The sequence below is a fragment of the Schistocerca gregaria genome, chromosome 3, assembly GCF_023897955.1.
Source record: "Schistocerca gregaria isolate iqSchGreg1 chromosome 3, iqSchGreg1.2, whole genome shotgun sequence".
Classification (NCBI taxonomy): domain Eukaryota; kingdom Metazoa; phylum Arthropoda; class Insecta; order Orthoptera; family Acrididae; genus Schistocerca; species Schistocerca gregaria.
The window spans coordinates 876,034,959-876,059,049 of record NC_064922.1 but is presented as its reverse complement, the minus strand read 5'-3'; the positions used below and the strand labels follow the sequence as shown (position 1 = coordinate 876,059,049).

The following is a 24,091-nucleotide window of genomic DNA, read 5'->3' as shown; positions in this document are numbered from 1 at the left end:
GAAAGGTTTAGGTGTTCGTTTTTCCCGCTCGCTGTTCGGGAGTGGAATAGTAGAGAGATAGTATGATTGTGGTTCGATGAACCCTCTGCCAAGCACTTAAATGTGAATTGCAGAGTAGTCATGTAGATGTAGATGTAGATGTAGATGTTCTTTCCTACCTTTCCATTCCCCTTCCCCCTCTATCATACCGCACCCCCTCCACCCCTCTGTCTCCCCATCCCCCTACCCACTCTGTCTCCCCGCCCCCCTACCCGCTATGTCTCCCTGCCTCACCCATATATCCTGGGATCATAATCACAAATTGTATAAATTTTATGTAACGTGTGAATAAATTTGTTTTCCATTCATTTAGATCTATGTCAGGATATTCATTTTCTGTTTTCTGTTAGTAACAGTTGTTCCTATTAAGAACACACTGCCTTGCTTTTATTGGGACTGACAGCTGTATCTCAATCTTAAAGATGGCAAACAACTAACATTTAATGTGTGGATACATTTCATTATTCATTTGGTCACAAGCAATCTTTTGTAAGCAGAAACTAAATTTGTTTCAGACAAAAGTTACACATCCTCCTGTTGTGCTGCCTCTGGATCTTTCTGATCTGAACGCTTTACCAGGGAAGATTGCAAAAGTCCTTGAGATAGTTGATCGTATTGATATTTTAATAAATAATGGAGGTATCAGTTATCGTGGCAATGTGTTGACTACGTCTGTTGATGTTGATATTAAACTTATGCTGGTTAACTACTTCGGACAAGTAGCACTTACAAAAGGTAAATTAATCGCACATTTAATATATACATAGAAATATTTATTCATGGCAAATACCTGTGTCAATAAATACTAGCCTTTTAACCATTGTGTCAATCATAAGATAATCCCTTTTGCTTCTGGGAAAAAAGGTTAGCAGCTGTCTGTCAAACCGTATCATTGTGATGCCCTCCAGTTCATCAGTTTTCATGTTATTTGTGGCCCCAAGCACCTATATAGTTGTAGAACATTATGCATATCTATTTAAAACAAATGAAGGGGCACGTTGTTGTCTGTGTGTTTCTTCCACACACTGGTGCCCAACCAAATGTTGGTGCTCCAGTTCAGAAACTTCAGTTATTCACATGAGAGATGAGGTGCCCAGCAGTTCAGATTTGGCACCAAGAGTCTTTCATGTTTCCCTGGAGTTTAAGTGACTGGGCTGTGGTGGCATTTAATCTTAAATTAGAAACAGCAGGGTACAGTGACAATATGACTTGACAGACATCGTACTTTTTTGCAGAAGGGATAGGAAAGGTGGTACACAGTTACCACTAATACTCCAGTCGCAGTAGAGATTATTTTGAAAAGGAGTCGGTAAGTGTACATAGTATCTGCACATAAATCCTTCCTGGTGGTTCCTTTTGCTTTTTATTCCTAATTTTATCAGAGTCTGGAAAAGCATTTGTCGTATTAATTTAACAGTTTGTCCCTTGTGGTAGTGTGCTTGTTTGTTGGTAACACTGAATGAATGATGCTCTACATTTGTAATTTATCTTTGAAGCTACAAAATGGATGTGCACTATGCCCACAGACAACAATGCCACCACATGTGTCTCTTTCAGTTACTGAATAAGATGTAGTGGTGTATCAGCTTTTGCTATGTTTCAGAACAGTCTCAGGCTGTGCAAAAAGCAGTCAGTCAAAAATGTTCTTTAAGTCCTACTTGGAGGTTGCCAAGAATGATGTCTTCACTGTCATGTACTAGTTCTTTGAAAGAAGAGCCGCCACCCCCCTCCCCCCCCCCCCCTTTCTCTCTCTCTCTCTCTCTCTCTCTCTCTCTCTCTCTCTCTCTCTCTCCCTCCCTCCCTCCCTCCCTCCCTCCCTCCCCCCACCCCTCTTTCTCTCTCCTGTGCAGTCTCCCAGTCCCAGCCTCGTTGGTTGAGGGTTTCAGATTTCTAACTTTGTACCTCCACGAGACATTTTATGAATCTTTCTGTTTCTAATTGGTCACTCTAGGGAAATCCATAATGCACATAACATGCAAATCCCCTAAATGAGCCCATGTGTACATCATTTTGCAATGAATGGTGGGACTGAAGCTATTTCTTTATCTTCTCATTTCATCCTTCTGCCACTCGTAACAGGCTCATCACACATTTGATCCTATAGACATAAACTGTATGACTGTCAGTTCTTACTATCTTATTTTTGATATTTTGGTTATACATTACATTAACATTATATTGTAACTGAGTTTAAAGCGTATTTAAATTTGCACTATTAAGTTCTTCCAGCCTTTGTTGAAGTTTATCTGTACTAAAGAAAATAATACAGTATCATCAGAATTTTTTTTGACATGTTGCTTCTAGTTGTGGCTAACACCCTCTTCCCCAGTTACAAGAGACAATTTCCTTGAAAAAGACTGGGAGGCAGTCAAACATTTGTAACTCAGGCACTGGATTTTTAAGCTTTAATATGTGGAGGAAGAACTGAACCACTTCCTCTGCACATGCAGTCAGGTATACATAGGAACCATCAAAAGGACCATCAGTACAAGTAGTTAGTGTCTGTGTAATATGGACAAAGGGACAGAAATGATTGTGCTCTGTATTCATCAAACAACCACATTTGTTTCTCTGACATGCAGTCATAGTATGTCCAGATGCAGTCATTGCTGTGGCAGAATATGTAGTCAGGCCTCTGGAATTCAAAAATATGAATTGTTTTAATAAAGGTTGTTGTTGTAGTTGTATGTGGTTGTGGTCTTGAATTCAAAGACTAGTTTGATGCAGCTCTCCATGCTACTCTACTGTGGAAGCCTCATCATCTCCAAATAACTTCTGCAGCCTACATCCTTCTGAATCTGCTTAGTGTATTCATCTCTTGGACTCCCTCTGTGGTTTTTACCCCCTCACATTTCCCCCCAATACTAAATTGTTGATTCCTTTGTGTCCTATCAACTAGTCCCTTCTTCTAGTCAGGTTGTACCATCAATTTCTCTTCTCCCCAATTCTATTCAGTAGCACCTCATTAGTTACTTGATCTCGCATCTAATCTTCAGCATTTCTTTATAGCACCACATTTGAAAAGCTTCAATTCTCTTCTTGTCTGACCTTTTTATTGTCCATGTTTCACTGTCATACATAAAATGTCATCGACAAACCTCAAAACCTTTACATCTTCTCCCTGACCTGTAATTCCCGCTCCAAATTTTTCTTTTGTTTCTTTTCCTGCTTGCTCATTATACAGATTGAATAATGTTGGCAATAGGTTGCAACCCTGCCTCAGTCTGTTCTCAGGCTCTGCTTCCGTTTCATGGCCATCAACTCTCATAATGGGCACCTAGTTTTTGTACAAATTGTAAATAGCTTTTCACTCCCTGTATTTTACCCTGCCACCATTTTACCCCTACTACCTTCAGGATTTCAGAGAGAGTATTCCAGTCAGCATTCTCAAAACCTTTTTCTAAGTCTACAACCGCTATAAATGAAGATTTGCCTTTCCTTAATCCATCTTGTAAGAAAAGTCATAGGGTCGGTATTGCCTCACATGTTCCTACATTTCTCCAAAATCCAAACTGATCTTCCCTGAGGTCAGCTTCTAAACCTGTCAGCATCTGCTTTCTTTGGAATTGAAGTTATTACAGTTTTCTTGTGGTCTGGGTGTATATTGACTGTCTCATACATCTTGCACACCAGGTGGAAGAGTTTTATAATAGTGGGCTCTTCCAATGCTACCAGTACTTCTGACAGAATGTTATCTACTCCCAGAGCACTTCTGATGTTATCTACTTCCGGGGTCTTGTTTCAACTTCATAGATCTTTCGGTGCTCTGTCAAATTTTTCTGACAGCGTCATATCTCCTCTCTCATCTTCATCTACATCCTCTTCCATTTCTATAAAATTTTGTTCATCTCTCTTGTACAAACCTCCTAAACAAAGAAGGGAAACATGAAAGGTGGAAGGAGTATGTAGAGGGTCATTGTTTCATTGTAGGTCACACAACTGGTTTCATAACTGAATTAGTCTTCTTATCACAGCATCATCAACATATGATCAATTTAAAAAGAAATAAAAAAAGAGGATAGCAAAATTCCAGGAAACTAAGTAACAAAATTAAACAAATTGTCATGACTTTGATCACTTGAATACATTACCTAGCTACAAACCAAAGTATGGTTGAGCAGTTGTACTTTGACAGGTTGCTGTTTAACATTTTCAGGTGCATATAGTTATGGGTAGAAGTTAATTTGATTTTATGTTTGTTTCCAAGTAGTTCACATTTTCCTTTTCTTTCTTTTTACACAGGTCATCCGATGATGACTTGTTAAAAATTCAAAACAAATTATGATACCATCCTTGATGCTGAGGCTGACAAATACAATAAGAGAATTTTGTTAACTGGGCATTTGCTGTGTTTCTTTTGAGCAGCAGGCCTAGTTTGTATAAATCAAACAGCACTTCCTCTTCTGCCAATAAATCACTAACATATATTTACATGAGTTAGTGATCTTCAGGTCATATGACCACAGTTTTGCGAATAAAAATAATAGTTCAGCTGTTGCTGCTAGCTGAGTGAGGAAAGTGTGGATTGTATTCATGTTATTAAAGTCAAAGAATCACCCAGCTATCGTCATAGCCTTAGAGGATGTCTCCAGCAGCAGAATGCAATACTAAAGGCAGAAAAATATACTGCATGCTGTATATGTGCAGATTGAAGTGACAATTGAAAATTTGTACCAAGGTTGGGATTCAAACCCGGATCTCCTGCTCACTAGGCAGATGCTCTAACCACTATGTGACCCTGGCACAATAGCTTTGCACAACTGCGCAGACTACTCTAGTATGCTTACCTCCTCAATCCAAATTCCCATTGCCTTAGTACACAAATTTTCATTCATAGCTTCAGTCTGCATATGAACATAATAGATGTTCAAGACTTGAAAACATCTCTGGAACAAGTTTCATTTGAGAACCAAGACAAAACACGAAGAACTGATTATTACCAAAAATATAAACAGTGACTGTGAAAGTGTGTATTTTACTGATTGTAAATGAAATTGTGTGTGTGTGTGTGTGTGTGTGGATTAATATATTCATTTTTACTTTTTAGCGGTCTTACCATCGATGATAGAAAAACAGAATGGACACATCGTTGCCATTAGCAGTGTCCAAGGAAAAATAGCAATTCCATACAGGTGAAGATCATTTTCATTTGTCTTTCTTGTGAAATGTAATGAAATGTAATAGGTTGCTTTTGACAGAACTTTGACAACAAATTTTCATTCAGATCAGCCTATGCTGCATCAAAGCATGCCCTTCAAGCATTCTGTGACACACTGAGATCAGAAGTTGCATCTCACAATATAAATGTCACTGTTGTGAGTCCTGGATACATACGTACGAAGTTGTCGTTAAATGCATTGACAGGAAGTGGACAGGCTTATGGAGGTGAGACAGCCAGAAAGGCTATTTGGAAACAATTATTTTGAATGTCATGTAGTGTTGTGAAAATATTTGCTTCTGTTATAACCAAATGACAATAGGTACCTTCTTTGAAATGATAAAAAATTCTACAATATAAACCAGTCACTATTTAATCAAAAATTTACAAAGTTCATTGTCACGTTACTGTTGCTGATTTGCTTATGCTTTCCAAATTTTTTAATAAAGTTAAAATTGAGAAACAGTACCTTGATACAATAATTTTGCACAGCATTTTTATAATATTTACAGTAATGGATGCAACTACAGAAAGTGGTTCACCGGCAGAGGAAGTGGCAGAAGACATACTTCATGCTGTTGCTGCAGAAAAGAAGGAACTCATCACATGTCCATTTCTCCCACGAATTGCAATACTGATCAGAACACTTTATCCAGATCTGTACTTCTGGCTGATGAAAAAGAGAGCAAAGCCCCATTAGCAGTGTTTGTTTAGACTTAGTACGAGTTATAATGTGAATGTTGAAGTTTTTAGATTTTTATATTAAATTATTGTTTTTTTCTTAAGTTACTTTCTTATTTATCTCCAGGTATATTTGGTATATCTGATCATATTATGCCTCTTAGTCAATGTCCCCGATAGATTTGTAATACAATAGCTCCAGAAAGAGAGAGAGAGAGAAATGCAAATGGTGATATAGCTATCAACAGAACAAAGTGTCTCTGCACTAACATGTGCTTAAATTTAGATTAACCAGAGGAAAGAAGAGGACTCAGCTAGCTGATCAATTACACTTCAGTGCTCGAGACAGTAGTGTGTGTATGTGGGGGGGGGGGGGGGGGGGGGTTCTTCTGGATGAGGACTTTGTCTGAAAGTGAATTTTTGTAACATTATTTTTCACTGAGGCTTAGCACCATCTCTTTGTGGTAGCAATCCATCTTTTTCATATTGTTGTCAGTTACAACTCTAATAGATATGGGAACATGATAATTGGAATATTGAACAGTACAATTATGTTTCTTTGTCCTGTTAACTTACGGCAATGATCTTAAAATATCCCAACGTGACTTACATAGGACCATTGTGGCAGTATTATGCTACGGAGAACATCAGATAAGATTTCCATGGGCTGTGGGTGTCGCAGAAGGCAACATAAAAGGTTTGCATAAGTCTGTATTATTGCCCTGTGTAATTCTTTGTAGTCTGATTTTGGTCTTGTGTTATTGATATTTTTTCCTACTTTAAAATGCCTTGTCAAGTGTTGCTGGTATCATCAGTCAGAATGTGAAAGAGTTCGCTTGACCACTGCTTTATTAGAGTTTATGTTGCTATCAGAATTAGTTTTTTTCTAAAAAAAAAAAAAAAAAAAAAAAAGCCAGTCAGTTTCCAATGATAAGGAAGTTAATTTGCCTGATTTCATCTTCATTGAATGTGAGAGGCAGGGATTTGAAGCTGACTGCCGTCCAATTCTACTGCTGCTCACATACATTGTGCGCAAGGACCACGAAGATAAGATACGAGAAATTAGGGCTCATACGGAGACCTAAAGACAGTCATTCTTCCCTCACTCTATTTGCAAGAGAAACAGGAAAGGAAATTACTGGTAGTGGTACAGGGTACCCTGCGCCATACTCCGTATGGTGGCTTGCGGAGTATCAGTGTAGATGTAGATTATTGTAATAATGCAACAGGACACAAATAAAGAGGAACAGGTTCTTCCAAACTAACAAAGAAAATTATGTTTGTAGTAAAATGCATATAAGTTATCTACAGTATGTATAACTGATATTCCTGAGCCAGTGTCCTAACTAAGAATTTACCATTTATCGAGATAGTATTAATTAACATACAGAAGAGTTATTCAATATTCGTGATGAATTATACAGTGATAATTCCACTGACATTTTCATATATTCTGGATTATGTGGTTTTTCTGCTGTTCAGCTCTTCCGTGAAGGCCTTACTTCATTCACTCCTGCAGCAACAGCAGGTACATACGGCCATGTTGGAACAGTTGTTAGCTGCATTGATCCAGGGTCAGCTGTCAGTTGTTCACCCACTGCCGTCCCCCACCTATGACGAATCCATGAACGACTGAGACACTTATGAGCAAGGCCTTCACCAACATTTCATGGCATTCCGAGTGGTCAAGATGGAGGTCTGTAAAGCTCTTTTCTTATTGTGGATAGTCCCTCATATGCATCATTTACTGTGCCTGTTGGCTCCGCTGCAAGAACCAGCATCATTTTCTTTTGACAATATGTGTCATTTTCTGTCATATACCACAAGCATAAGCACGTGGTCACTGTACATGTTGAATTCTAAAAATGCCACAACAATTGTATCGAGCTTTGGTGGTAAGGCTTCATGGCCTCATTTGTAAGTGTCAGTTTGTCGTGGTTAAGTCTCAGGAGTCTTATGCAGCCACCATGATTAGACACAGTCAGTCATTCAGCCCCAGGTAAGGAGGTGTTGCTCACAAAGTTGGCTGGGGGTCAGTTGTTTCCAAAAATAGATTTGGCCAAAGCCTAACTGCAGATTCAGTTGGATGAGGTATCAAAACAGTTACTTGTGGTTAATACACCTTTCAACCTCTACCAGTATCAACAGGTAATGTTTGTGGTCGATAGTGTGCCGGCCATCTTTCAACAGTTGTCCCTCATTGCATTAAATATCTTGATATCATCTTTGCAGGTGCTACCACGGAGGATCACCCACGTAACCTCCGTTCTTTGTTTACTGTTCTACAGGATGCAGGCCTCAAGTGTAATCTCACTAAGATTCACTTTTTCCAGCCTTCCATTGTTTATTTGGGTCATGAAATTTCCCAGCAGGGCATGCACTCAAAGGAAGGGCATTCCTCAGTGATTTGGTGTACTGTTAAGTTTATTCTCAGAGTGGCTACTATTGCACACCCTTTGCATCTGTTGCTTTGGAAAAGTGCTCCTTTTGTTTGGTCTGCAGCCTGTAAGTGTGCTTTTGTGCAGCTTAAGAACAGTCTTCGCTTAGTGTTGTGCTTTGGCACATTTCAGCCCAGCAAGCACACGGTCCTGGCCACAGATGTGTCCCAGTACGGGTGGGAGCTGTTGTGACCCATTGTCATTTGTATGACTCCTAACAGCCTATTGCCTTCGTGCTGACAACATTCTACTTGGCTCAGCAACCTTATTCTCAGGTGCAAAATGAGGGTCTTGCTTTTATCCATTCCCTAAAAATATTTCATGTATTCTTGAATGTTGCAAAATTTTAATTAATTGCTGATGATAAGCCCTTGTTTCCCTGTTTAGCCTGTTGGCAAGCTTACCAGACAAAGCATTGGGCTCTTTCTTCTTGTCCTGATATAATTGTGGGAGCCTTTTTCATCAACACACTGCAACATGCAAATGCAAATGCAGATGCCCTGCCCTGGCTCCCCATGGGCTTTGAATCCTCGTTTGACAAGGAAGAAGTGCTTCATTTTCAACCAGATACAGAGGCAAGGTGCACGGTGGATGGCTTCCGTGTTCCCCTATTGCTTCTTCTGTAGTGGTGGATCTGGTGCTCCACCAGGTCATAGATCATATGCATGATAAAACATGGGCAGCCTGACCATCCACTGGGACAAGCATCAGACCCACTTCAGAATTTATGCATTGTGCCATCACCCCTCCATCTTAGATGGGATTATTCTCCATGATGTGCCAGTGGCTCTCTGGTGGGACATCCTCTGCTTATTACATCAGTTTCATTGGGGATCTCTTGCCCAAAATAGTTAGTGCACTGCCACGTTTTTTGACCACTCTGATTTTGCTAGTCCTTTTTATACACTTTCTGGTTATTGAAAAGTGATGTTTTTTCTCATTTTCCTTATGTTGTCCGTTTGCCTATCTGTGACAACAGATGTGACTGTCAAGGCCCTGTTAAAAATATTGTCCATTGAAGGCTTGTCTTGCACCTTGGTTTCAGATAATGGTCCCTTGTTTGTAGTGCAATCTTTCAAAGACTTTTGTGCACACAGTGGCATTTGCCACATTGTGCGACACTTCCTTTCCATCTGCAACCGAACAACAAGGTGGTACACCTTGTCCAAACGTTGATGCAAATACACAAGTACTTAGAATGTATCCCAGCTGTGGAAGTTCTCACTTCTTTTTTAACTTACAGAATGACACCAATTGGGGCCAAGGGTCCCACCAAGCTCCTGCACAGCCACCTGCCATGGATGTTGCTCATCCTCTCACTGCCAGACAGGCATCTCCCAGCTGCACTGGTTTTGTCAATGTTTGCCTCAGACAATCCAGTGTGGATCAAGCATTTGGATGGCACCTTCACAGGACGCCACCAGTCGTCCACAACCAGCGTGATCATAACATCTTCATTGTTTGCACCGAAGGTCAACTCTTACCATGGCACCACAACCAGTGGTATTCCAGGAGGGTGCAGGGTCCCTTCTCTGGCCATGACCCTATGCCTCGTTCCTCATGGGCCCTGGTTCCGGAAGTCAAACAGACCTGGTTGTGTCCACCTACCTCAGCTGTCAGGGCTTCATGGGGACACTGTGCTGAGCAGGTGCCACCATCAGTGGAGACAGAAGCCAGGTCTCCGTCACCAGAGCCTCTCATCTCCAATATGCTGCTATCACTGTCTACACTGTCCTCATTGTGGACTCAGACATCCAAATGGCTCTCCCCCTCCCAGTAACCTATCCTGTGTACCAGTCAGCCAGTCGCTGCAGTGTCCACAGGCGGCAAGGGTCTACTCGCTTTCATCCATACGCACCAGTCCCGGCAAATCAGGAACTTCTTGTACCTTTGACTGCTGTCCTCTGCCCTGCCATGGACGTCTCTTCACTCACAGTAATGTGGATGACAGCATCTGATCCTTGCCCCTGTAATCAGTGTTGAGACTCAGAGAAAGTAATTGTTCACTGCTAAGCGAGCAGAGCAGATTTTGGCAGGACAGCCGACCACAGTTACAATGGCTTAACGGCTACGTGTGTCACACAACACCATGGGCCTGACCCCCAGCAAATACGGAAATGGCATAGAATGATTTGTTTATGTGTTTAGTGTGTTCATTTGTGCACTGTAATAATGTGGCACCCGCACCGGGCACCAACACTGACTGCATTGTGGGCTGTGCATTCAATGCTACATGAAGACAATTGGCGTGTGATGATATCAATAGGCGACATGTGATAAGTTAACTGTTATTGTTTTGTCATATGAAGGGAGTAAGTGCCTCATTCGTGCTGTTCAGACATTCTGTATATCACCTTGACAACAAAGTGTGTACCGATTACTGCTTCCTGACATCATACTTAGCTTTGTTGGCTTTGGTGTGAAACAATTCCCATGCAGATATAAACTGATCAGCCTTTATCAGTTGCACAGGGTCAGACTATTCTAAACTGTTAGACTATTATCCATTAGTTAATGACAGTGAGCTGACTCTGGGAATGTTTAAATCTGTAGCACACACCGTATGCAAGTCAGGCCAATACAGAAAGTGTCGTGCACGCTGACATTCTGGTAGTGTGCCTGCAACCACCCAAGGTGGCCACCAGGGGCAGCTGGATCACTGGATGCCATCACTAGGTCTGAACACCTGGTGTGGATAGCATCTCAATAAGGGCATGCAGAGGCCTCCGGGTCCTCAATTGTTAAATGTGTTAACTACATTTGTTGTTTTCTTGTTGATGCTTTTCTAGTGAGAACAACTGCCATTGCCTACTTTCTCACATGTCATTTAGAATACTCTTGAAACCTAATTAACACAAAATTTTAAAAAATGAAACAAACAACTGCTTACAATTTTAGACATTACAAAACTGAGTATGATGAATTCTATTTGACATCCTGATCTCTTCTCCCCCCCCCCCCCCCCCCCCACTCCCTTCACCATGAGTCACCTTTAAAAATATCTTGTATTTAAGGGAGAAGAGGGTAAATATCAACTGGGACATCATATAGCACCAGTTAATGATTCATAAGCCACCACTTTGCAACTCCTCCCCCCCCCCCCTTCCCCCTGGGGGGCTGGCTACTCTTTTGCGGGTTCATGCATGGCAACCACGGAGCGCCAGCCTTTGCAGCATTTTTTCCCTTCCATGCTGCATGACTATCCTCTTGCTATTCTTTTTCTCCTCCCTTGGGCAACATGTCTGGAGTATTATTGGGAATGTTCTGCATTCTGTCGTTGACATGCAAACAGTCTCCCCTTTGTTTTTCGCACCCTTCCCTTTTCTTTGTTTTGCTTCTCCCCTCATTCCTCCGCTTCAGCATTTGAGGATCCTCTTTATTTCTTCTTCCTCCTTGTGTGCTCCTGAAGGCCAGCCCACGCGCCTGACACGTAATAGGTGACTGGGTAATGTGTAATTTCCAGCCCCAGGTTGACAGGTAGGGCTCGCATGTCTCCCCTGGTACAGGCCACGCCCAGGGAGGGGTGATTCCCTGAGCTGTAACCTTCCCAATTTGACATTTGTTCCCCTGTCAGGCATTTGGGAGGTGTGAACAATCACCTAAGACGGGTGTGCCCACTTGTAAAGGGGGCCCCCTGCTAGAAGGAGTGCACCATTGGAAATGCTGGCAATCATGGGGATTTCCTCACAGTGAGTGAATCATCTTCCCACTCGGTGTCTACCAAACGTAAACGAGTGGGGCTAATGATTCAAATACCCTTCCCACTGCACCATGGTTCCTCGTGGGCTCACATGCTGAAGGCAGTCAGTCCTTTGCCGTGGTAAATCAGTTTCTTATTCATAAAGATGTAGATGCAGGTGTTGGCCCTGTGAAAGCCTGCTCTCATTTACGGAATGGCACTTTGCTTTTGGAGACTACTTCTGACTCTCAAGCACAACTACTGCTTGCTGCCTCACTTCCCTATGGTTACACTGTTCGTGTCTAGGCCCATAGGACTTTGAATTCGTCCCATAGTGTAATTTACACCAGGCTGCCCGATGGTCTAACCAAGGCTGAAATACAATCTTACCCCCTCTGATCAGGGTGTCATTGCCGTTTGTGTAATGAAAAAGGTAGATTCCTCCTTAGTGCCCACCTGCACTCTTTCTCACCTTTGATAGAGTGGTGCTTCTGTCAAAGCTCAAAGCAGGCTATGAAATTATCACAGTCAGGCTATACATTCCGAACCCGATGCGCTGCTACCAGTGTCATCGTTTCAAACTCACTAGAATGTCTTGTCGACACCCAGCCAAATGAGTCACCTGTGGTAGGGATGTGCACGAGGGCAGTTGTGCACCTCCTCCTCCCCGCTGTATCAACTGCAATGATGGCCATGCCCCCCCCCCCCCCCCCCAGTAGTGTCCCAGTGTCCCGTGTATCTTGATGAGCGGGCTGTTCAAGAGATACGGGTAAAGGAAAAGGTGCCTTATCCAGTCGCTTGCAAGTTACTGGCTGGTCACAAACCCTGCATTCTACCGTCTGGGCTGGTACCTAAAGTTCTGTTCTTGTTACCCCTCACTCCATGAAGGACATGGCCATGCAGACATGCAACCTGCAATTCAGCTCTGGTGTTGTGAAATCACAGAGTGTCAAGGTCGCATGCCTCCACCCCCCCCCCCCCACCCCCATCCCCTCGCATCCAGCTGTGCAACAAGCTGTCAAACTCTCGCCTCAAGGGGGCAAAGCCATCAGCTACGCAACCGGTAGACCATGAAGACTTCCTCCGTCCCTCCAACCAAACAACACCTGAGTCTTCACCTAACAGGAAAGGCTCAAAGAAGTCCACCAAAAGCAAATGGTCTCCTCCTTTGCCACCTAGAAGATCCTCTTCAATGGTGTCAGCACGTGATACCTTATCCCAGCAGCCTCCATGTCACTGGTGCACACCGACAACCGTTTGTCAGTGTTGGACTCCACAAACCGACTGCACAAGCAAGCTGATGCTTCTGTGGACCCCATGGGGCAGGATCCTCCTGCTTCTGTGCCCTGTAGTAGTGCCTCTTCCCCAGCTGTCACTTGGCAGCCGCCGAGGTGACACCCCTACGTCTCTTCATCGTGACTCTCCTTTAGTGGACATTCACAGCCTTAGCTCCCACAATGAGGATTTCCGGCTGCTTTTAGTGTCGCAGTGTCCACCTGTACTCTGCTTTCAGGAAATAAAATGGCACCCTCACAACCGTTCTGAGCTTTCACATTTCTTACCAATTTGTTTTGATCTTCCCCCTGAGGTCAGCATTCCCTCTCATGGGATGCTCATAAGGGATGACATTCATAATCAGCCCATTTCCCTGACTACCAATCTTCAAGCTGTTGCAGTTCGCCTTTTACTTCCCCACCTGACTTTTTCCCTCTGTTTCATATATGTCCCTCCATCATTCGCTGTCACAAGGACAGACTTCCTTCCACTTATTTGGCAGCTATTGCCCCCATTTTTGCTACTTGGTGACTTCAATGCAAATCATCCCCTTTGGGCTTCTCTCAGGATCTGTCAGAGAGGTGCCCTCTTGGCTGACCTCCTTAACCAACTTAAACCCTTCTGCCTTAACTCTTTCAGGGGCAGTGGCTATCACCAGGCATTCTCTCTTTCAAGGGCGGCGGTAATCAGTGTTGACCACCTATTTTACGACACCTGGTGACCGAATGGGGCAGCAGTTATCACTGCGAGCCACACAGTTAATTGAGGGAGTTCTTCCTAGATGTCACGGCATTGGATATCACGCATTTCGCTTTCCTGTTATTCGTACAGACAATTCGTTTGTTGCCTTGCAGCAGTTTTGTGCTGTTTGATTGGTGTATGTTTTGAAGAACAAATTTGGCACATGTATACTACTTTCATTTCCAAGTAAGTATTTCCATATGTAAATTTAATTCATGCTAATGTCCTTCAGTGCAATAGTTACATGAGACAAGTTTGTTTATTTCATATTTTTATTACTTTAATCTAGGTTAGTTCTGGTAACCACTGCACAAGTGGGATACGGCTTTCATTCAATATGGCTAGGAGGTGTCTTAGTGGTGATGAAATACGAAAACTACTTTTCGAGGACCTTCCATCAGACTCAGATAGTGAAATAAGTTTGTTTGAAGACTCTGACATCCTACATATGAACCTGACTGTAACAGTATTGTGTTATAATGTTCTGAAGAGGTAGCAATGAAGCAGATAATTTACCAGAAAGTAATCATCACTTGTGCGATAATAATCAACCTTGCATGGCTAAAATTCCATCAAATGATGATTCTTCAGCCTCTGAATCACTTTCTCTGTCCATGCCTAGACGTTTGAGATCACCATTGGCTAAAGAAAAAACATCTGTGACAGTTAGTTCTTGACATATACAGCCAAACATCCCGAACGACATACAGCCAAACATCCCAAATCATTCTGGTACCTCTGGTGGAACTAGAAGTGTACCCATTCATCAGGATGATCCTCCACAATGGATCCAAAATTTCAGAGTTGAAGCACTGCCTGATTTTGTGGAAAAAACAGGCCCTACAGCTGTTTTTACAGAGATATCAAATCCATCACCACGAAATATTTTGTGAATTTTTTACTGATGAAATGGTAAAACATTACATTTCACACCAATGTGTACAGCGCACAAAAAGAAAAGCCTTTCATCCCAACTACTGAAGGTGAGATAAGGGTTTTCTTACTCATCAATTTATTTATGAGTGCCAAAAATATTACCAAATTATTGAGATTATTGGCCTTCATCTACAGATTTAAATGAGTCCTATATATGTCACTTGAGGACTGTAAAATGATTCGGTTTTCTTCTCAGTCATATCCATTCAAATGACAACTCAATGATGCCTAAAAGGGGACAGGCCAATTTTGACAAGCTTTTTAAAATAAGGCCTCTTGTAGAAATGTTGAATAAAAGGTTTGCACAATGCTATCAGCCTCATCAAAAAGTATCAATTGATGAGCCAATGGCGAAATTTAAAGGAAGCAGCTCAGTGAAGCAATACATGTGGGACAAGCCTGTGAAAAGAGGTTATAAAATATGGATGCTGTGTGATTAATCTGCATATAATTTGAAGTTCGAAATTTATACTGGAAGATTAGCTACAGAGAAGTCTGAACTGGGACTGGGTGCAGGTAACAGATTTATGTGAAGGACTTTAATGCAAAAATCATATTGTTTTCATGGATAATTTCTTCACATCTTATAATCTATTTGTCCTACTAAAAGCCCAGAAAACATTTCCAGTCGGAACTGTGAAGCCTACACTTAAATTCCTCCCAAAACTGAAAGAAGATAAAAAGATGAAACAAGGGGACTTTAACAGCAAAGTCAGCAATAATGGTGTAGCATTTTACAAGTGGATGGTCAAATGAGCTATGAATTTGATCTCTACTATGCATGATCCTAGTGACACCACAAGTGTAAATAGGAAGGAAAACGATGGATCAACTAATGTAGTGGCATGTCCTCGTGTATTGAGTGACTATAAAAGGAGCATGAATTTTGTTGACAATTTTGATCATCGAAAAGGAGACTGGTTGTGATCGCAAAAGTAAAAAATGGTGGACTAGGCATTTTCCCCCACTTTATTGATAGTGTGTAGTGAATGTGTTTATCATACACAAAGAAATTGAAATGGAACACTTCACAAATAAAGACCTCCGAAGGAAAACATACAAAGGACTGCTTGCCAAGGCAATTTTCCATCGCAGTGGTCTAAGTCAAAAAGGGAAGAGCGTAACTCTCAGTAAACATAAACCACACGTGAACAAACATATCAGATTGGAAGGTAGTGCACATCAGCCAAAATAGGCCACATCAAGATGATGTGCAGTATGCAGCACACGTGCTGTTCCTGTTATAACAGTGTGTATGTGTTCATGTAATGTGCCTCTTTGTCTACGAAAAGGCAAAACTTGCTTTCAAACACTTCATTCTCAATAATATACTTTTGAGCTGTTTGTGTAAATAATTTCCTAAGAAAACTATTCAAAATTTTATTTCTCAAAATTTCTCCACAAATAACTAACTAATGCATATTATGGGCTTTGGTTAACAGAGGTAACCACAATTTAATTGACTGTAATTAAAAAAGTAAGCAAAATATTGTAAAACTGTATTAAAATAAATGGTTTTGTTCGGTAAGAAGTTCTATAATTTTAACAAATCATGTGTTTTCATTTTAATAAACTTACCTGCCCCTCAAAGAGTCAAGAAAAGGCACCCACTTTCCTTTCAGACTCCTCACACACCTACTCTCATTTGGACCTATCCTTCTGCACTGCCCAGCTTGCATGTCAAATTGAGTGGTCCATTATTTTTTATGCCTACTCATGTGACCATTGCCCATGTGCTATCTGTTTGCTGACTCCTACCCCATCTGCCTAAATGACAGCTTTACTCCACCCTAGTGTCCTTTGAAGAACAGGATTTCCCCAGTTGTGATGACCAGGTGGAATATCTCACAAATGTTATCCTTACTATAGAAATTCTTCCAATCCATATGTGGCATACAGCAAACCTGTGTGTAATAGTATTGGTTGAAAACAGTCTTGGTTGCAATTTTAGTTTTTTATTTTTCAACGACGCATTTCGCCTTATTTAGGCATCTTCAGGTTATCTTTTCTAAATGGACGCAAGAGGCATCAAGATCTGCATAACGCGTTCCCATTCACAGGAGTGAGTAACAGAGTAAGATGGGGGCTCAGGTAGACTGTTTTTAACCAATACTGTTATCCTTACTAACTCAGAAGGTTCCATCCCCCACACTTCCTCTCTATCACATCATGTCCCAGTCCCTTCGTGTACTCAGGCATGCCGTGACGCAATTCACGCATGTCAACGAGCTCTCCTCGTTTCTAACTGCCACTCTGCACTTATGAATTGCATTCATTATAAACTGATGCCTGCAAAGTGTCATGTTCTTCAGGACAGCAAAAGAGCTAGCTACAGTTCTACATGTTCGTCTTCCATGTGGACCAACCTGCGACAGCTCTTTGGAACCAAGATCCATTCACCAATTTCCAGCCTGACAGTCGCTGACAGTGTCATCGTAGACCCTATTGCTATCTCCAACACCTTGGGCTGCCATTTTGGGAAGTTTCGAGCTCTTCCCACTATAACCCTGCCTTCCTCCATTGGAAATGAGTGGAGGCGGCTCAGGTGATACCCTTCTCTTCTCTGAGTAGCGATTGCTACAATGCCATAGTTCATGAACTCAGTTCATCCTGATTTTCCGCCCCAGGGACAGACGCTTTCCACATTCAGATGTTGCAGCCTGTTTTTCTTTCAGGAAAGCAAGCACTTTCTGCTTAACACTTCTACAACCGCATCTGGGCCGAGGGCGCATTTCCTGGATGCTGGCATGAGGCCAGCCCAGTAAGGACAAAAACTTTCCTTCTAGTCACCGCCCCATCTCTCTAACCAGTTTCATTTGCAAGGTGATTGAATGTATGATACATGTGCCCAGCTGGTGTGGTTGCTCGAGTCTTGACATTAACTAACGAATGAACAGCGTGAATTTTGAGCACAGCGTTCTGCATTTGACCATCTCGTTACTTTGTCCACCAATGTCTTGAATGGTTTTCTGCAGAAATTCCAGACTGGCTGTGTTTTTCAATTTGAAGAACTGGTCTCCTCCATACTCTTTATACGTGGGGCTTCGGTGGGCATGTGCCCTGTTTTCTGTGGGCATTTTTACAAGACTGAGTTATCAAGGTGTGCCTCAGGGTTCCACCCTGAGCATTGTCATCTTTGCTATTGCCATTAATCCTATAATGGCCTGTCTCCCACTGGGCATCTCCAGCTCTCTATTTGTTGACAATTTGGCACTACTGCAATCTCCATGGGCCTGTCTCACTGAGTGGTGTCTTCAGAACTATCTTCGTCTTTACTCCTGGTGCATCGACAGTGGCTTTCGCTTTCCACTGGCTAAACTGTCTGTCTGAATTTCTGGCAGTGCAAATGGTTTCTCCCACCATCTCTCAGGCCTGTTTCCCTTCTGTTCATTGAAACTTCAAAATTTCTGGGGCTCATGCTTGATAGGAAACTCACTTGGTCCTCCCGTGTGTCCTACCTGGCAGCCCGATATACACATTCCCTCAATCTACTACGCGTCCTCAATGGTACTTTCTGGGGTGCCAATCGAACCATACTCCTCCTTTTGTACTGGTCCCTTGTCCATTCGAAACTCGACCATGGGTGATTTGTGTGTGCATCTGCACACCCATCCCTCTTACGCCATCTCAACACTATCGACCATAATGGCATCCGTTTGGCCATGGGTGCCATTTACAATAGCCTGGTTGAGAGTCTGCATGCTGAAGCTGCTGAACTACCTCTGTCCTACCGCTGTGACTTTTCCCTCAGCAGGTATGCATGCCATTTGTCTGCCACGCGTGGCCACCCCTCCTATGGCTCCTCATATGACAATTCCTGTGATCATCAGCATGGGGCTTGTCCCTCTTCTCTGCTACCTCCTGGTGTCCGCTTTCACCACTTGCTGTGGCGTCTTAACTTGACACTACCTGAAACTTTCCCAGTGGGTGTGAATCCTTCACCACCTTGGCTTCGTGAATCAGTCCATGTTAACGTTGGCCTTCATTCGCTTCATAAGGACACTACTCCAGCCTCGGTGTATCACCTCCAGTTTCTCGACCTTCGCATGGAACTTCACAATAGTACCTTTGTGCACAGTCATGGCTCTGTCTGACTGTGGGGTCGGGTGTGCTTTAATCGTTGGCACCCTTTCGATATCGGCTTCCAGCACACTCCTCAGTGTTTATAACCCAAGCTCTTCACCTCGTATCAGGCCATGGAGTATATCCGGTGACACAGCCTTTCCAATTGTGTCCTTTGCTCAGACTCATTCAGTGCCCTTCAAAGTTTGTTTGCTGTACACCGCCCATTCCTTAGTGCAGTGGGTCCAGGGAAACTGTCACTTGCTCATTCTTGGTGGAGCCAGTGTGATGTTTCTGTGGGTCCCTGGTCACGTCTGTCAGGAAATGAGGCTGCTGACACTGCTGCCAATGCTGCGGTCCTCGTACCCCAGCCTGTGAGTACCTATATTCCCTTTGATGATTGCTGCATTCCTGTCTATCAGGATTTGGTGTCCCTTTGGCATTGCCAAGGCGAGTAAGCTTAAGCTTATTAAGCCTCTCCCAGGAAGTTGGACAACCTCCTCTCAGCCCTCCTGCCGGGAAGAGCTTATTTTAACTCAGCTGTGTATTGGGCACTGCCTTTTTAGCCATCGTCATTTGCTAAGTGGCGCTACCCCACCACTTTGTACACATTGCACCCAAATTTTAACTGTCCCCCCACTTGCTGCTGGAATGCCCTTTTTTCAACCATTTACATTCCAGCTTGGGTTTGCTGCCTGATTTATCAGTCGTTTTGGCGAAAAATGCGTGGGTGGTTGACCATATTTTGCTTTTTATCCACCAAAACGATATGGTGCAGCCCATTTAATTTTTAGTTTTGGACCTCCATTTCTGTATGTTGTTATTTTGGTCCTTTTTCTATGTGCCTGATTTTAGCTGTCGTCTATTCTGTCCATTGGGTCTGTCGTATAGTCGTTTAACTCCTCTCTGTGTTTGTGTTCTATAATTTTGACTTGGGCTCATATGACACCAGATTGTTTTTGTACCCTAAAGCAAAACAAAACAATACTTTGCAACTACAGGAACTCCAAAACTGTGTGTTCATTTACTTTCATCTACCTACAGACGCACAAATTAAGGCTGGTAGAATCTATGTCTTGATGAACTGGGGTTCATTTGCATGCTGTTGATGGATTAATACACTATAATTGGTGCTTTCAGTGCTCTGGCAGGTCAGTATATGTAGTTATTGAATCATCTTTCTAAAGTATTTGCCAAATGCAAACTGCCAAAAATGTAACAATTTAACAAACCTAGTGTACATCCCAAAAACATACAAGATTACAGTTCAGTGTAATATTCTCTGAAAGAGAGCGAGCATGATGATGAGGTGTATATAGACAGTCTTAAGTCTATCTGTGGCACCTCTGCCTTTCGAAAATTGGTCAACGAAGGAAAGAATGCATCAGGTAATGATTCTGCTAGTGAGTTTATTCATGTAAAAATATCTCACATAAACAATCCATGTTTGTTGTGGGCCTCTTTAAGATGAGAGAAGGTACAGTTAAACTATATAAGCTTCTTTTTCTAGTGTGTAAAAAGAAATGCACTGCAAACCAGTAACTGTAAAGTAACTGATCACTGTTTGGAAAAGTACAAGATTACATGCTTGCTCAACTGCAGCTAGCTTGGCAAAAACGCAAAAACAATAATTTCAACAGTACAATGCTACAGCATTATAGTAACGAAAGTAGCAAAAGAAAAGGCAATTTAGAAGATACAGCAGCAGTGATACACAATAATCTATAAATAAGGTCAGTAACTATAATGCACCAAGAAAACATCAGCAAGGGTAGTTTTTGTCCCATATGGAATCTTGCATGTCACCTGGTAAGTATTAAATGGTGAGTGCTTCAACCAAGCACATATTCAACACTGGATAACCCCTAGGGGTATCCAACTTGTACTGGTATCTTCTCGTGGGAAACATAATGCTTCTCTCATTAACTAATAGTGCTCCCAATAGGATGGGCATACTCATGTATTCAGCAAGGTGGTGCGTTGTGAGCTCCCATCTACAAACAGCTGTTAAACGATGCAGAACTCTTATATGTTTAAGAATTTGAAACAAAGTTATTCAAAATATCACGGTTGGTTTCATCCAGAGTTGCAATGCATATTGACAACAAAGAGCTATAATACATTTTTAAAATGCAATGACAAATGTCACTGAATTGCAATTGAAAACAGATGCATTTATACTGTCATTCAGTTTGCTATTACCTGCAATACCATTCATCTGAAGATTGTCTCAGAATCCCAAAACATTACACTGTCCTAAGTATTGTCGCAATAAGAATACCAGTATCTGCTGTCAACTGCTTGTTTCTGAGCTGTTTGAAAAATAATCCAGTGTGGGGAAGCATTCCTTTTTCCAATTCTTTTTAGGTGAAGGCCATAAAATAGAACCGCAAAAAAAAAAAATTATACTGTGAACTTCTTTGAAGAACTGAAGCACCACCTGATACAGAGTCTTACATCAAAAATGTCCTGAGCCATTTTTAGTATCCGTACAGACTATCCAGAAGGCAAGTCTTCATATAGAAATAAATAATACTCATTCAGAGATCATGACCGGTGATGACCTCATCTTACTGAAAGAGGCACTTACAACAGTCTTTGCTATGTTTTTTTTTTTCTTTTTGGAAATGTGAGAGAGTATTATATTACTTCACCAACTTCGGGAATGGTAATTCTGGAGACATCTCACAAGTTTCATATAATCATTTCTTGAAATACAGTACATATTTAGAATGTTGTGAATCCACATCAACCAATTTTAATCTGAATAATGTGCAGAAAGGCACAGATTAGACATCATCGACAAAATTCTATCCACTATAAGAAGTCCAGTTACATTTGTGCTTCTTTTTGATGATTTTTCAAATTACTTACTCTTCATATGCTCTTATAACTAAAACGTCAGCTGCAGCTGGCTCTTAAAAAACTAATAGAATTGGCAGAAAAGTCAGACTGCAGGCGGGCATTAGTGAACAGAATCTGCGCGGCTGGAGTATTTGTATCAAGTTCAGAGATTTAAGGAACAGTATAGTTATATGAATTAGGAAGCCCTTGCTGTCCCAAAAATAATTAAGTTTCGTTTGTACTAATTTGTGTCTTTGTTTACAATGTTGACACAGTAGTTATCTATAGTAGCATGTGGTGGATTACCTGGCCACATACCAAACTTAAACTTCCAGCATTTTCAAAAATATTAGAAAAAATGATGAAGCACCAAATCAACAAATATCTAAATGACCATAATTCACTAAACAGAAATCAGCATGGCTTCCAAGCACGTAAAAATAGCGAAATAACAGTAATGTGATACACTGAACAAATAATCAAAAATCTAGATAAAGATTATAGTGTAGTAGGAGTAAATTTAGAACTCTCCAAAGCTTTTGACACTGTGAACCAGGACATTCTTCTAGAAAAATTGGAAGCATTGGGTATACATGGGATAGGAAAAGAATGGTTTGAATCATACCTAAAAAAAAAAAAAAAAAAAACACACAGGTTGTAGGACTGACATCAGCCTACTCAACCACAAAATAAATTCAGTATCAGAGGCAAAAAAGTAGAAATAAGAGTACCATAAGGCAGCATCCTAGGGCCCATATTGTTTCTCATTATCATCATCATCATTTAAGACTGATTATGCCTTTCAGCGTTCAGTCTGGAGCATAGCCCCCTTATAAAATTTCTCCACGATCCCCTATTCATTGCTAACATTGGTGCCTCTTCTGATGTTAAACTTATTAATTCAAAATCATTTTTAACTGAATCCAGGTACCTTCTCCTTCGTCTTCCCCGACTCCTCATACCCTCTATTGCTGAACCCATGAGTCTCTTGGGTAACCTTGCTTCTCCCATGCGTTTAACATGACCCCACCATCTAAGCCTGTTCGCCCTGACTGCTACATCTATAGAGTTCATTCCCAGTTTTTCTTTGGGTTCCTCATTGTCGACACCCTCCTGCCATTGTTCCCATCTACTAGTACCTGCAATCATCCTAGCTACTTTCATATCCGTAACCTCAACCTTGTTGATAAGGTAACCTGAATCCACCCAGCTTTTGCTCCCATACGTCAAAGTTGGTCGAAAGATTGAATGATGCATGGATAACTAAGTCTTGGTACTGACTTCCTTCTTGCAGAAGAGAGTAGATCGTAGCTGAGCACTCACTGCATTAGCTTTGCTACACCTCGCTTCCAGTTCTTTCACTATGTTGGCACACTGTGAGAATATGCATCGTAAGTACTTGAAACTGTCCACCTGTTCTAACTTTGTTCCTCCCATTTGGCACTCAATCCGTTTATATTCCTTTCCCACTGACATTACTTTCGTTTTGGAGATGCTAATCTTCATACCATAGTCCTTACATTTCTGATCTAGCTCTGAAATATTACTTTGCAAACTTTCAATCGAATCTGCCATCACAACGAAGTCATCCGCATATGCAAGACTGCTTATTTTGTGTTCACATATCTTAATCTCACCCAGCCAGTCTATTGTTTTCAACATATGATCCATAAATAATACGAACGTCAGTGGTGACAAGTTGCAGCCTTGTCTTACCCCTGAAACTACTCTGAACCATGAACTCAATTTACCGTCAACTCTTAACTGCTGCCTGACTATCCATGTAAAGACCTTTAATTGCTTGCAAAAGTTGGCCTCCTGTTCCATAATCTCATAGAACAGACAATAACTTCCTCCTAGGAACCCGGTCATATGTCTTTTCTAGACCTATAAAGCATAGATACAATTCCCTGTTCCAATCATAACACTTCTCCATTATTTGCCATAAGCTAAAGATCTGGTCCTGACAACCTCTAAGAGGCCTAAACCCACACTGATTTTCCTCCAATTGGTCCTCAACTAATACTCACACTTTCCTTTCAACAATACCTGAGAATATTTTACCCACAATGCTGATTAAAGAGATACCTCTGTAGTTGTTACAATCTATTCTGCTTCCATGTTTAAAGATTGGTGTGATTACTGCTTTTGTCCAGTCTGTTGGAACCTGTCCCAACTCCCAGGCCATTTCAATTATCTTGTGTAGCCATTTAAGACATGACATTCCACTGTATTTGA

At 41.7% G+C, this 24,091-nt stretch overlaps 1 protein-coding gene across 1 annotated transcript in view; it reads left to right on the top strand.

The window, feature by feature from the left end:
• LOC126354971 (dehydrogenase/reductase SDR family protein 7-like) overlaps positions 1-5,977 on the top strand; it is a 31,423-nt gene extending 25,446 nt beyond the window's left edge. Inside the window, exons 3-6 of the mRNA XM_050005055.1 lie at positions 555-774; positions 5,087-5,171; positions 5,264-5,424; positions 5,710-5,977. Coding sequence (XP_049861012.1) covers positions 555-774; positions 5,087-5,171; positions 5,264-5,424; positions 5,710-5,897 — 654 coding nt within the window. The 3' untranslated portion in view covers positions 5,898-5,977. The remainder of the gene's footprint in view (positions 1-554; positions 775-5,086; positions 5,172-5,263; positions 5,425-5,709) is intronic.
• Positions 5,978-24,091: the final 18,114 nt, after the last annotated feature.